Below are 15,439 nucleotides of genomic sequence, written 5' to 3'. Positions count from 1 at the left end.
CTGCTGTCCATTGCCTTTGGAACACTGGAGAGAGGAACAAGGGTAGTTTCTTGAGGTTTTGACCTTTCTCCTCACCAGGAAGTGCTTGAGGTAAACCACAATGATGAGCTCTAGGTCCTAAGCAGCAGTTATTTCAGTGTTCTGAAGGTGAAAAGAAAGGTTGGTGTTACTATTCTTATCACACTTTTAGGCCACATTAAGCCTCATTCTCTCCCATTTTGCCCTGTTCTGCAGCAATATTTTTAATTCTGGATTGCTTAAAACCAGAGCTTTAAAACGTGTATCATTGCTGCTTTCTGGTTAACGAATTTGAATTTACTCTTCAAAACTGGAGTTTACCTTACAGGAAACCTTAGTAAGTTTAACAAAGCATAGAGATAACCCGTTAAGTCCAAGTGTTAATGTTTACTTAGTCAAATAAAGTGTCCCAGGAGTGCACACTAATGCTTGGAACATACCTGGCCAGTACTTTTTTTTGAGGGAGGGAGGATCATTTCAAAAATATGTGATGCATGGGCCCTGTCCTCAGGAATCTTAGTCTGAATTTAAAGAAATAAGGTAACGGTTGTTGTCCCAGTGCAGTTCATCATTACCCAAATGACAGTTATTCAAAATGTTTGTTTGAAATATACTTGATATAAAACTTAGTATTTTATAGCTTAAGAGAAGTTAGAGTGAGTATTTGATAGCTACTATCATTAACTATTTTACAATGGTTTTTTTTTTGTTTTGTTTTGTTTGAGTCTGGGTGTTGCTCTGTCACTCAGGCTGGAGTATAGTGGCATGATCATGGCTTATACTGCAGGCTTGACCTCCTGGGCTCAATCAGTCCTCTCACCTTAGCCTAGAACCACAGGCACATAACACCATGCCTAATTTCTTGTAGCCAAGGTCTTACTGTGTTGCCCAGGCTGATGTCAAATTCCTGGCCTCAAACAATCCTCCTGCCTTGGTCTCCCAAAGTTCTAGGATTATAGACATGAGCCACCGCATCTAGCCTACAGTGTTACTAATGAGCAAAATATTCCTGAGAATCACCGGTCTTTTAACTTTACCTCCTTTTCTAATTTTTTATTTTTATTTTTTTGAGACAAGTCTCTTTCTGTAACCCAGGCTAGAGTACAGTAGCACAATCATGGCTTGCTGCAGCCTCCATCTCCCAGGCCCAAGCAACCCTCCCACCTCAGCCTCCCAAGTAGCTGGGATCACAGGTGTGCACCACCACATCCAGTTCATTTTTTTATTATTTGTAGAGATAAGGCCTGGCTATGTTGTCCAAGCTGTTGTCAAGCTCCTGGACTCAAACAATCCTCCCACCTTGGCCTCCCAAAGTGCCACAGTTACAGGCATGAGCCACCATGCCTGGCCAACTTTATCTCTTATAAGTAATGCATGAGCAATTTTCAGTAATAGGACTAACACCAAGCTTACTTGTCTTCTGTCTTATATAACTCTTTTACTTTTTCTTAGCCATATTTTCTTTTTTTGAGAGAGAGGGAGTTTTGCTCTTGTTGCCCAGGCTGGAGTGCAGTGAAACAATCTCAGCTCACTCCAACCTCTGTCTCCCGGATTCAGACGATTCTCCTGCCTCAGCCTCTCAAGCAGCTGGGATGACAGGCATGTGCCAGCACGCCTGGGCTCTTAGCCATATTTTCTTATCAGTGAAATGATGCTCTTAGAATCTAATTTAGGTCTGCATTGTTCATTATGGCAAAATTTAAATTAACTAAAATGAAATAAAATTTAAAATTTAGTTCCTCAGTCATAATGGCCACATTTCAAGTCCTTAAGATCTACATGGTATGTAAATAGCTTCTGGGACAGTGTATTGAACATTTCCATCATTGCAGAGACTTCTATTGGACAGTGATGCTTTTGATGGTCTTTAAGATTTCTGTCCTCTTCGAAGAGTCTAGTGGTTTTCCTACTTACTCTTCATTGAAGTAAATGTTTGATGCCTGGGGTCTTTTGGTTTGTTTTCTTCTGATCTTTCCCCCTTTTTCATCGCTCTCTTCACAGGTCAATACTTCTGCGAAGGCTCTGTAGTCTGATGGGAACTGTATTCTTGCTTCGCTGCTTTACCATGTTTGTGACCTCCCTCTCCGTGCCAGGACAACACCTGCAGTGTACTGGAAAGGTAGCCTGCTACCTTCTTTAGCATTCTTGTTCTTGGTGGGTTGATGGCACACTATACACAATAGGGCTAAGATTTCGCTTATAGTATTTAAAAGCGCTTTTTAGTATCTGCAATGTCTATTTTAAAAACTATAGAAATACTTTGGTAAAGATCTTAAGCCAGATTCTTCTACATCCCTATTATTTCTGTTGAAACTTGTTCTATGCTATGGAGCTATAGAAAACAAGTTTCTTTCAATTATCATTTTTCCTTTCCCACTATCCTCAGCATTTTTAAAGTTTCTCATATGGCATGCTCTGGTTCCTTCACTCTCCTCTTCACTCCTTTAAAAATGTTGCAGGCCAGGTGCGGTGGCTCACGCCTGTAATCCCAGCACTTTGGGAGGCCAAGGCGAGTGGATCACCTGAGGTCAGGAGTTCAAAACCCAGCCTGGCCAACATGGTGAAACCCCATCTCTACTAAAAATACAAAAAAGTTAGCTGGGCGTGGTGACAGGCACCTGTAATCCCAGGAACTCAGAAGGCTGAGGCATGAGAATCACTTGAACCCAGGAGGTGGAGGTTGCAGTGAGCTGAAATGGCACCATTGCACTCCAGCCTGGGCAACAAGAGTGAAGCTCCATCTCAAGGGAAAAAAAAAGAAGTTGCAGTTTGACCACCTATCCAGCACTCTAAACTTTACTCTTTCTGAGAGTAAACAAAATAATGGCTGATGTTTGGTTTTCATTTTATACTTTGTAGTTTGTTTGGGGTTACTGTAGACATCTCTTCTGGTTAAAGAGAGAAGAAATTATGCAGACGGGGACAAAATAAGACTGAAAATCGCCTGTGCTTTATATACAAAATTGGCTAAAATCTGTATACAAATTTGGACAAAAGAACACTACTTTTCTAGGCCTCTATGCTTTAATTCTATGTTCTCACATATTCAAATAAATGTATGTGTTAACACCTTTGTAGGTATTTTAATGTTGTTTGTAACAGCATTCAAGTTCACTTCTTGTACTGTAATATCATAGCTGAAATGCCAACAAGGGAAGATTAAGCAGCCAAAGGAGATCAAGAGCTAAAAATATACCCCTGAGCTGAAGAGTAACAAAACTTTCTCCTGGTATTAGGAAGGCATAGACTAATCAGTAAGAAAGGGGGAAGGGTCAATATGACACAGGGTTTCATGTAAAGAAAATGTGTTATTTTTAAGGTAAAAGCTGTTTTGAGGTCTTTTTTCTTTTTCTCAAAAGGAAAAGTAATTTTTTCCAATTATAAAATTATGTGTTTATTGTAAAAATTCAAATTATATAGAAATTAAATGTTCACATAATTCTTTTGTGTCCCATCCAATAAATAATACAATTGGGCAGGGTGCCATGGCTCATACCTGTAATCCCAGCACTTTGGGAGGCTGAGGCAGGTGGATCACCTGAGGTCAAGAATTCTAAGACCAGTCTGGCCAACATGGTGAAACCCCATCTCTACTAAAAATACAAAAATTAGCTGGGCATGTTGGCACATGCCTGTAATTTCAGCTACTTGGGAGGCTGAGGCAGAAGAATGGCTTGAACCTGGGAGGTGGAGGTTGCAGTGAGCCGAGATCACGCCATTGTGCCCCAGCCCAGGTGACAAGAGCAAAACTCTGTCTCAAATAAATAAATAAATAATTGGTTAACAATTGCATGTATAGCCACACAGAACATTTTTAAGCATGCTTATACACTAAGTTGTTTTTTTTGAAAAGGAGTCTTGCCCAGTCACCCAGGCTGGAGTACAGTAGTGCCATCTTGGCTCACTACAACCTCTGCCTCCCAAGTAGCTGGAACCACCGCACCCAGCTATTTTTTTGTATTTTTAGTAGAGATGGGGTTTCACCATGTTGGCCAGGCTGGTCTTGAACTCCTGACCTCAGGTGATCCACCTGCCTTGGCCTCCCACAGTGCTGTGATTATAGGTGTGAGCCACAGCTCCTGGCCCTCACGTAAGTTTTTATACATACTTTTTAAACAAGACAGGATTATATTGTAAACATTGTTCTTTAGCCTATTTTTCTTTAATAGTATGTTGTTTACTTTTTTCTGAAGAAGTACATGTGGTTATATTCATCTTTTTAATAGTATTCCATTCTTTTTAATAGTATTCCATTGTTACCAGGCTCCAAATGATGTATATTTCAGTTGTTTCCAAATTTTACTATTTATAAACCGTGCTATAGTAAACGTTCTTGTACATTGTGCTTTTGCACTTACTCAGTTATCTCCTTAAGATAAATTATTGGAAGTAGAATTATAGAATTAAAGGACACACACATTAAAAAATATGGTATGGGCCGGGCAAGGCATGCCTGTAATCCCAGCACTTTGGGAGGCCAAGGTGGGTGGATCACTTGAGGCCAAGAGTTCAAGACCAGGCTGGCCAACATGGTGAAACCCCGTCTCTACTAAAAATACAAAAAATTAGCTGGACGTGGTGGCAGGCACCCATAATCCCAGCTACTCAGGAGGCTGAGGAAGGAGAATCACTTGAACCCAGGAAGCAGAGGTTGCAGTGAGCTGAGATCACACCAACCTGTGACAGAGCAAGATTCCATCTCAAAAAAAAAAAAAAAAAAAGTGATATGTATTACTAAAATACTCACTTGAAAAAATGATTTTCTCACTACTACCAACATGTATGCATGTCCGTTTTCTCACCCTCTTGCCAGTACTGCCATTCTGATTGATGAAAGACAATATCTGAGCTTTTATGGTCTTATTTTTTATATTTTAAATCTTTAATTTATTTTGAATTTGTTTCTGTACATGATGTGCAGTTTCTCCAAAATACTATGCTATGTACATGGTATGAAGAGTTTCACTGAAATAGTATGCTAGTTAGTTAGGGGAGATTTTATTTTATTTTATTTTATTTAAGACAGATTCTTGCTTTGTCACCCAGGCTGGAATACAGTGGCATGATCATAGCTCACTCTCAGCCTCAAATTCTTGGTCTCAAGCAGTTCTCCCGCCTGAACCTCCTGAGAAGCTGGGACTATAGGCATACACCACCACACCCAGCTAATTTTAATTTTTATGTAGAGACTGGATTTCACTTTGCTGCCCAGTCTGGTCTAGAACTCCTGACTTCAAGTGTTTTTCCCATTTTGGCCTCCCACAGTGTTGGGATTACAGGCATGAGCCACCACACCCAGCAAGGACAGATTTTAAAGAAGAAAAATATAAGCTTATTACACTGAAAAGAGAAAAGTTTCTGTCGCTAAGGGATTTAATTGTCGGACAGCCACCGAGAAGAGGGATATATGTGCGTAGGTCTGCAATATAACGCTAAAAAATAAATTAGATACCATCCCTCTATGGTATAAACCGCCCTTTTTCGGTCTCTAATGACTGTTTTTATCAGTTGGTTATATATAGATATTTCTACTCAAATCTGCCCTAAATACTGTTAATTGGTTTGAATTGTAATATAACCTACTTATTGACCCGTATTATTTGCAACAATTGTTACATATAGAAAGATAAAGTAATAGTAACTAGAAATCAAATTCCCTACAGTGAATCCCATAGGGTACTTTCATTATATTAAATTAATTGCTTGAAATTGCACTCCCAGAAGTAAGGGATTTGGGGACAGAATCAAGAACATGCCTGCTTTTTTGAAATTTAGAAACACTTAAAGCATATTTCTACACCTTCTTTTGTTAAAACATCCTATTCATTCTGCTCTGTTGTGTTTCACTTTTTGTTTTTCTGGAAGAATATATGGGACATTTAAGATGAGAAAGGCTCCAGAGATACCTGCCTTTTGACTGTCATCACTAGGTCCCTATCCTTGGTTGAGACATTTTCCTAGTAGTCCCTTCTTTTATTTACTACATGATTTTTTACTTTCTCAGAGTAACAGCTCTAAGCCTGTGTTCATTAGCGATCACGGAAGAACCAAACCCATGTATATTCTCTTTCTTTCTCTCTAATAATAAATTCTTCTCCCTCCTTTTCCCTCAAATGAGGCAGAAAGGGAAAGCTGAGTGGTGTGTAATCAGCAGGTGAGATTCCTAATGAAATTGTCATATCTATGTGTTTGTTTATTTTGGTCATATTTGTTTTGGTTTTGTTTGAGACGGAGTCTGGCTCTCTTGCCATGCTGGAGTGCAGTGGCATGATCTCTGCTCACCGCAGCCTCCAACTCCCTGGTTCAAGCAATTCCCCTGCCTCACCCTCCCAAGTAGCTGGGATTACAGGCACCTGCCACCATGCCCAGATATTTTTTATTTTTAGTAGAGATGGGTTTCACCATGTTGGCCAGAATGGTCTCGATCTCCCGACCTTGTGGTCCGCCCGCCTAGGCCTCCCAAGGTGCTGGGATTATAGCATGAACCACCTTGCGTGGCCAGTCATATGTGATAGCATCTTTAAGATATAGGGCTGGCTGGGCGCGGTGGCTCACAACTATAATCCCAGCACTTTGGGAGGCCAAGGCAGGTGGATCACAAGGTCAAGAGATCGAGACCATCCTGGTCAACGAGGTGAAACCCCGTCTCTACTAAAAATACAAAAATTAGCTGGGCATGGTGGTGCACGCCTCTAGTCCCAGCTACTTAGGAGGCTGAGGCAGGAAAATTGCTTGAACCCAGGAGGTGGAGGTTGTGGTGAGCCGAGATTGTGCCATTGCTCTCCAGCCTGGGTAACAAGAGCGAAACTCCGTCACAAAAAAAAAGCATAGAGTTTTGGAATTGGGGTCCCTCGGTTCACCTCCTGCCTATGTTACTTACTAGCTATGTAACCTCTGTAAGCCAGGTTCCTCATCTGTATAGTTAAATCACTTTATAGGATTGCTGTGGAAATTAAATTCGATAGCACATAAAGCACTTAACAGCATGCCTTGCACATAGTAAATGCATGTACAATTTTAGCAACTTTTTGTACCATTATTATGTTATTATTAAATTGTCTTATTATAATATTAGTATGCCTTATTTTTTAAGTGATTGTCCCTCTTTTTTTTGATGCTCTACACGTTCAGAGAAACTTCTCTAGTAACAAACTATAGAAATGATCCCTGAAATATAGTCTTGACTGTCCCTCTTTTGTAAAGCAGCTATCACTCAAAGTCTTCCTCAAAATTGATTGCTTTTTCAGGTGTATGTGTGGGAGTTGGGATTAGGTTTGGCTGCTGATAACTGGAAATTCAAAATGGCTATGGTTTAATAAACACAATGGTTTATTCTCTCTCAAAAAAGAGTCTGAAGGTAGGTAGGTACACCAGGTCTGGTGTGATAATTTTACCAAGTTATCAAAAAAAAAAAAACCATCATTCTTCTGTCTTTCTGGTCTTCTATCTCAATACTTGGCTTGTATCCCCAAGGCCACTTTGTGGTCCAAGATGGCTGCTGGAGTTTCAACTCCAGTTGAATGAGTCTGAGTTGTACACTAGAAGAAGGGAAGGTAGAAAGTTAGGCTTCCTCAAAACTGTTGTCTCTTACCTTGATAAGTAGCCTTCTCAGAAATCTTTAACACTTTTACTTAGATCTTACTGTACAGAACTTTGTCACATGGCCACACCTAGCTACAAAGGAGGCTGGGAAAGGCAATATTTTGGCTGAATTCATTGCTGCCTCAATATATTTGAGATTCTGTTACCAGTGAAGAAGGGGAGAATGGTTGTTGAATGGGCGACATTGATCTCTGTCTGTCATAGCCTAATTGGCAAGAATAGCCAAGCAAATACTACTTTGATATTGGATTAAAAACTTGGAGATGTTTTTGTGTTACAGATAACTTTTTATTATAAAGGAACTCCTAATAAAGTAGTTCATGTTACAGTAATTTCATTTATTTTTTAAAATTATTATTATTAATTTGAGACAGTCTCACCCTGTCGCCCAGGCTGGAGTACAGTGGTGTAATCTTGGCTCACTGCAACGTCTGCCTCCTGGGTTCAAGTAGGATTCAAGGCAGGATTCTCCTGCCTCAGCCTCCCGAGTAGCTGAGATTATAGGCGTACGCCACCACACCTGGCTAATTTTTGTGTTTTTAGTAGAGATGAGGTTTCACCATGTTGGCCAGGCTGGTCTTGAGTTCCTATATTCGTGATCTTCCCACCTTGGGCTTTCAAAGTGCTGGGATTATAGGTATGAGTCACCACATCCAGCCAATTTTTTATTTTTTTTTGAGACAGAGTTTCACTCTTTTCGCTCCTCTTGGAGTGCTGTGGTGCCTCCGCCTCCCAGGTTCAAGCAATTCTCCTGCCTCAGCCTCCTGGATAGCTGGGATTAAAGGCGCCTGCCACCACGCCCAGCTAATTTTTATATTTTTAATAGAGACAGGGTTTCACCATGTTGGCCAGGCTGGTCTTGAACTCCTGACCTCAGGTGATCCACCTACCTCACCCTCCCAAAGTGCTGGGAATTCATTAGACTGAGGGCCTGACTGCTTTGGCTTGGATCTTATTTCTCATTTATTCAGCATTTGCATTTCAATGGGAATGGATGTTGGGAAGTTCCTACTTCCCTAAGCATTTGAAGCACTAATTCATAGCTTTTCTTTATAGATATACGGCAGTGTATGGGAGAAATTACATAGGGCCTTTGCCATTTGGAGTGGCTTCGGTATGACCCTGACTGGCGTTCACACATGTGGAGATTACATGTTCAGTGGCCACACAGTCGTCCTAACTATGCTGAATTTCTTTGTCACCGAATGTAAGTATCTTTTTAGTGCTTCTATGCATATTAGATAACTAGTGCAGTAAAGGCTGTGGGAAGGGTGTCAAATCCTGTGAAGAATGGGAAAACAGCCTGACCTGAGAAATATGTGACTGAGAAGCACTGGAAGGAATGTGGCTTTAAAATGATCTTTCTGTCCTTTTCCTAGATACACCAAGAAGCTGGAATTTCTTGCATACTTTATCCTGGGTTCTCAACCTCTTTGGAATCTTCTTCATCTTGGCTGCCCATGAACATTATTCCATTGATGTGTTTATTGCTTTTTATATAACAACAAGACTCTTTTTGTACTACCATACTCTGGCCAATACCAGAGCATATCAGCAGAGTAGGAGAGCAAGGATTTGGTTTCCCATGTTCTCTTTTTTTGAATGCAATGTTAATGGCACGGTACCTAATGAATATTGTTGGCCATTTTCAAAACCAGCAATAATGAAAAGACTAATTGGATGAAGACGATCTTTTAATTAATGAGTTTGTGATTAAATATGTAATAGTTGTTGAAAATGAGTAACTTTGTGTTCTCCCCCTAGGTTGTTCCTAGATGCCTGGCTTATATGTTGATGAACTAAAGTTTCCTGTTCTGAGCAAAGTTATCATTATACAAACCAAGAAAGAACAATCAAGAGTCCTTATGTAGCTGTTTGAACAGAAAGCCTAAGTAGATGTTTTCTGCCCCTTCACTTTAGGAAGACAATGTTGTGATTGAAGTCAGGCTGTTACCTTTACCTGTTGAGTATTTGCTTATTGAACTTTAAAGAAGTCAACTCAGCAGTTTGCTGGTTGAGAGATTTTCATTTCCAATAGAGCTCTAGTCAAGACATAATATATTTTGAAGCTCTTTATTATCTTTAAAAGAAGAACCCTACCAAATGATCAGTACTTGTTCTTTGGACTAATCTCTGTGTCAGTTTAAAAAATGCAACCCTGGGACATGATCTGTTTTACTGCAAACAGTTTCGCCTTCTGAACCATCTCTAAGTATACTGAGCATACCAGGATGCCTGAAATAAGAAGAGAATAAAGAGGCCATTTATGATGTGACAGAGTACTGACCAGGCTGCCATTGGCCTCCTCATTAATGCAAATGTAGGGCTGGCATTTTTCACCAAAGATGCAACAAAAGATGCAGTGCCTGTTTTGTTCTGAGTGTTCAGTATGACCATCAGTAAGTATTCATGAGGGAAAAATGGCTGCATCCATAAAAATAAATGAATTTAATGTTAGTGGTAAAGGTACCTGGAATAACTTTGTGCTATAGTTGTTAGATGACAGTCCAATTTTAGCTTTTTTAATGATGTTATTTAATGAGCCAAATAGGAGTGTTTTGCAGATGTTAAAGTTCTTATGTCGTTAAGTAGGGAAGTATGCATGCAAAGAACTGTTTTCTCCTGAAAAGAAACTTATAGCAAGCATAATATCACTTTTTGATTTTTGAAATTCCTCATTCTTGGCCGTCAAAAGTAAGTAGTCTCAGACATACTTGGATATGAAAAAATTTTGTTGTTTTTTACTTTATAATGGTGTATATACATTCTTTCTATTTAGTCTTAATTTGGCAGTCAGGAAGTGATATAACTTAGCTGCTATTTGCAACACTAGAAATTGAGTACTTTAAGTCATTTCACCTCTGTGAAAACATTTGTTATTTTTATGATTTTATACAATAGTTATGACAGTAGGATGGTTATGGAATTGGAATTTCAACCCCAACTAATGAGCTTAGCTGCTTGGAATATTAATTATGTAGTTTTTACATTCCATTTTAAAACAAAGACTTAGAAAAGGTGCTGGCATTCTGAGGCCTAACATTAGGCTGCATAGCAGAAGCTTGCTCCTCCTTCCTTATCTGGGTGAAATATTTTATTTTTGCACTTTGAGTCATATTCCCACCCCTGTATAAGCTACATAGGAGCCTGAATGAATTGGGTAGGAAAGGAAATCATGCAAACAAGTCTCAGCTAGTGTTGAATGATTTGTATCTGCTCTGAACATTATTTTTTTCTCACTTGAGAAATGGTGCGAGGCAATTCAAGTTTTATGCTTTTAAATCTCACACCTCAGAATCTGATATCTTAAAATGCTGATTCTGTTACATGCTAGGAACAAAATGCCAACATCTCATGTAAAGAAGTTGCATAATCATGAAAAGTAAAGGATGTTTTCTATGCTAGTTAGAGTGGTTTGACCCTTGAGATCAAAAGATGTGTGACTCTTATTTTTCTACATGACGGAACAGACTGAATTTAGCTAGGTAGGCACAGATGTTGGCTTTTGGGAAAGAGTTCAAAATCTTTATAGCAATATTAATGTTAAAATGTTAAGTCGAGTACAGTGGTACAAGTCCCAGCTTCCGAGGAGGCTAACTTAGCCTTAAAGGCAGGAAGATTGCTTGAGGCCAGGAGTTAGAGGCTGGAGTGTGTTATGATAATGCCTATGAATAACTACTACATTCCAGCCTGGGCAACATAGCAAGACTCCTTCTCTTAAAAACATGGCCAGGTACAATGGCTTATGCCTGTAATCCCAGCACTTTGGGAGGCCAAGGCAGGCAGATGACTTGAGGTCAGGAGATTGAGACCAGCCTGGCCAGTGTGGCGAGACCTCGTCTACTAAAACTACAAAAATTGGCTGGGCATTGTGGCACACACCTTTAATCCCAGTTACTTGGGAGGCTGAGGCACAAGAATTGCTTGAACCCTAGAGTCGAAGGTTGCAGTGAGCTGACATTGCACCATTGCACTCCAGCCTAGGTGACAGAGTGAGACTCCATCTCAAAAAAAAAAAAAAAATGGGTTCAGTGGCTTACACCTGTAATCCCAGCACTTTGGGAGACCGAGGAAGGAGGATCACTTGAGCTCAGGAGTACACAACCAGCCTGGGCAACAAAGTGAGACCTCGTCTTTACAAAAAGTTTTTTAGAAAATTAGCTGGGCCTGGTGATGCATGCCTGTGGTCCCAACTACATGGGAGCCTGAGGCAAGAGGATCATTTGAGCCCCAGGAAGTTGAAGCTACAGTGAGCTATAATCATGCCACTGCACTCCAGCCTGGGTGACAGAGTAAGACCCTGTATCAATAAATAAATAAATAACAAAAAATTAAATAGCTATTAACCTCAGTCTTGTTTCCTTCATATAAATTCTATTCTAGAAACAAATAGAAAAATAAATGCAACTAACTTTGCAGAGCTATTGACATTGAGAGTGCCTAACCACAATGGAGATTGTAAAACAACTTTTCAGCCTTGCATTTGCTAATACATATTTTGAGGAAAATGTAAGTTAGGTTTATAACTCATTGTTTTACTATTATTATTATAAGGCAGTGTTTACATAAATTAATCATCTCTTTCTTGGAAAACATTGAGACAAAATTATTTTCAGTTTTACCTAAACATGAAACTTATATTTTAGTTGCTTTTTGTTTTGTCCAGAAATTTCCAGATTTTTGTCTTCATATTTTTTTTCTGGTTAAAATCTAAATCACGATGAAGATAGTATTTATGTTTACATTTTATCTGTGAATGTGGCTAAGCAGAGAAGCTATATGCCTTGGGTCTGCATTTTTTTTTGACATTGTGTTTGGTTCTATAGATGCAGGCTTGTGAGAGACTTATGTCATCATGGAAACTTTAGTATAGAAGAAACCAAAGTGTTTTTGGTTTGGGGATGCAAACTGGAGGTTATGTTGCAAGTTCTTGATGCATTTTCTGTGTTCCTGAGAGCAGTGTCCCCTTTTTTCTTTTTCCTTTTTCTTTTCTTTTCTTTTTTTTTTAAGACCAGGCAGAGTAGTGTTATTGAAGAGTAACTGAAGAGTTGGTAGAGAGTAAGGTTTTGAAGAAGCCAGGTTTGCTGTTGTCACCAAATAATTTGGGGGAAACCTTTCTTGGCTGTGCTGCAGTAATTCTTTGGCTATCCTCTCCATGGTTCTCTGACCAGAATTGCTCGGGCAAAAATAGAACTTCTGGCCCTATTTATTTGTATCCTTTGAAATCAGAAAGCAATGAACTTAGCCTTAGAAGCAGTCAGTTAAGGCCGGGCGCGGTGGCTCACGCCTATAATCCCAGCACTTTGGGAGGCTGAGGTGGGTGGATTACGAGGTCAAGAGATCGAGACCATCCTGGTCAACAAGGTGAAACCCCGTCTCTACTAAAAATACAAAAATTAGCTGGGTATGGTGGTGCATGCCTGTAGTCCCAGCTACTCGGGAGGCTGAGGCAGGAGAATTGCTTGAACCCAGAAGGTGGAGGTTGCGGTGAGCCGAGATCGTGCCATTGCACTCCAGTCTGGGTAACAGCAGCGAAACTCTGTCTCAAAAAAAAAAAAAAAAAAAAAAAAAAAAAAGAAGCAGTCAGTTAAATAATGCAGGCTATTCACACGAAAAACCCAGTGACAGAGAGACCAGATCTCACTGACCAAGAGACCTGCAGGGAATGTAACTCTTACTCTGTGAGCAGCGGCCTTTTGTGCCCTGTCCCTGCCTGTGTATTTTTCCAGAAATTCTATTAATTTGTAAATGGGGAACAGAGGAGCCAGATTCTTTTATAGCTGATAAGAAATAGTCTGTTTTAGAAATATCTGTTTGAAAAGTATTACTCATATATTCACAAAGTCATATTTATAACACTAATCTGCTTTGACTGTATTCAGCAAAAGGCGGTTTCACCATTAATTTCATAGTAAACTTTTTAAAAAGATTCTATATCTAAATTGCCTAAGAATGTTAACTACATTCTTGTTTTAAACTCTAATTTAATAAATTTAATTATTTGATCATCTTTTATAGACTTAAGTTTTCTTCATACTAAAGGTAATTATGATACAGTCATTTGCCAGTTCTTTTGCATTTGAGACAAGAAAGCTGTCTTGTAGAATAGTCCAGTCGCTTTCTTTAACAGTATTGGTTTCATTTAGACAGTGTCTTAGCCAGCAAAGGTGTCAATTTTCATGCCAATTTGACAGTTTAACAGTTCGTGGTTGTCAGCAGTATAGCCTGAATTTTCCCGTAGTGCTACAGAGCAGAATTGTTGGTAACATTAGAGTCAGAATGCTTCAGGTAACTGAGAAGAACGGAAAGAGACCAAGCACGTTTTTCTATTCTTTTCCCTGTCTTTGAATGACTAAAATTAGTATGAAACTAGGTTTTACACTTCCTTTTCCCCTCACCCAGATGTAATGCCTCCAATTTCAAATAACTAAAATGTAACCAATTACTTTGCATCAAGTTCTGTACTAATCTCTGAATTCTGTAAGCCATATTTCAGCTATTCTGGTTTTTAGAATACATTCTACCCTAAATTAACCAAAGGACTTCTCATTCAATGTATTCCATGTTTCAGCATGAGGAAGGTTTGTGCCTGATATGGCAAGAGAAAGAACGCTATGGTGATTTCATTGTTACTTCAGGTCTCTTTCGATCTGAAGGACTGGGTTGTCTAGAGAATTGAACATAGCCAATTCTCCAATATTATCAGTTAGTAATGTCATCTTAAAAATGTTCAATTTTTGGCCAGGCGCGGTGGCTCACGCCTATAATCCCAGCACTTTGGGAGGCTGAGGCGGGTGGATCACGAGGTCAAGAGATCGAGACCATCCTGGTCAACATGGTGAAACCCCATCTCTACTAAAAATACAAAAAATTAGCTGGGCATGGTGGCGCATGCCTGTAATCCCAGCTACTTGGGAGGATGAGGCAGGAGAATTGCCTGAACCCAGGAGGCAGAGGTTGCGGTGAGCTGAGATCACACCATTGCACTCCAGCCTGGGTAACGAGTGAAAACTCCGTCTCAAAAAAATAAAACAAAACAAAAAAAATGTTCAATTTTACTGATTTTTATTCCGGAATCTATATATTATTAGAAAAATTGAAGTATTTCTGATATGGAACAAAGAAAGTGGAAACTGGTACTTAATGGGGGAAGCAAAATTAGCTAGGACTAAATTGGACATGTTTTGTTTTGTGAATTCTACCTAAATGTCTCCCTATCCACAGAGAAACTAGTATTACTTGAAAATGTGAAAGTTCCTGTGGTAGCCATACCTTGAAGCACAGTGTTGTACATAAGTAAATATCTTGATTCTAAATTAAATCCAGATTTAACTAATATATATTATTTTATATCTTTGTTGTATTAAAATGTTTAAAAACACTAAAAATAAAACATTTGAAAGTTGGATTGCAGTTTCTTATTGAAATGTCTTTTCATTATTAATGGAGCTGGTCAGTTTCTTATATGGTGGAATTTTAGTTTTTGCAAATGATTGGCCAGGTGTGGTGGCTCACCCCTATAATCCTAGCTCTTTGGGAGGCCAAGGCGAACTGACTGATTGCTTGAGCCTAGGAATTCAAGATCAGCCTGGGCAACATGGCAAAACCCTGTTTCTACAAAAAATACAAAAATTAGCCGAGCATGGTGGTGTGTGTGTGTGTAGTCCCAGCTACTTGGGGGACTGAGACAGGAGGATCGATTCAACCCTGGAGTTGGAGGTTGCAGTGAGCCAAGATCGTGCCACTGCACACAGCCTAGGTGACAAAGTGAGACCCTGTCTCCAAAATAACAAGCAAATGATTGAGCTCTGTAACTTTA

At 39.5% G+C, this 15,439-nt stretch overlaps 1 protein-coding gene and 1 pseudogene across 7 annotated transcripts in view; one reads left to right on the top strand and one right to left on the bottom strand.

Moving 5' to 3' along the window:
- SAMD8 (sterile alpha motif domain containing 8) overlaps positions 1-15,033 on the top strand; it is a 62,586-nt gene extending 47,553 nt beyond the window's left edge. For 5 of the 7 annotated variants that reach the window (XM_009009669.4, XM_054242290.2, XM_002756194.6 and 2 more), the window contains 3 exons: positions 2,020-2,137; positions 8,677-8,827; positions 9,000-15,033. In XM_009009669.4, the coding sequence (XP_009007917.1) occupies positions 2,020-2,137; positions 8,677-8,827; positions 9,000-9,304 (574 nt within the window). In that variant the 3' untranslated portion in view covers positions 9,305-15,033. The remainder of the gene's footprint in view (positions 1-2,019; positions 2,138-8,676; positions 8,828-8,999) is intronic. The other 2 variants (XM_035267882.3, XM_078345532.1) reach the window with 1 other exon arrangement.
- On the bottom strand, positions 7,114-7,200 carry LOC118146630 (small nucleolar RNA U3; annotated as a pseudogene).
- Positions 15,034-15,439: the final 406 nt, after the last annotated feature.

This window comes from Callithrix jacchus, chromosome 12 (genome assembly GCF_049354715.1).
Source record: "Callithrix jacchus isolate 240 chromosome 12, calJac240_pri, whole genome shotgun sequence".
Classification (NCBI taxonomy): Eukaryota; Metazoa; Chordata; class Mammalia; order Primates; family Cebidae; genus Callithrix; species Callithrix jacchus.
The sequence above is the reverse complement of the archived record's forward strand: the minus strand, read 5'-3'. Positions and strand labels throughout refer to the sequence as shown.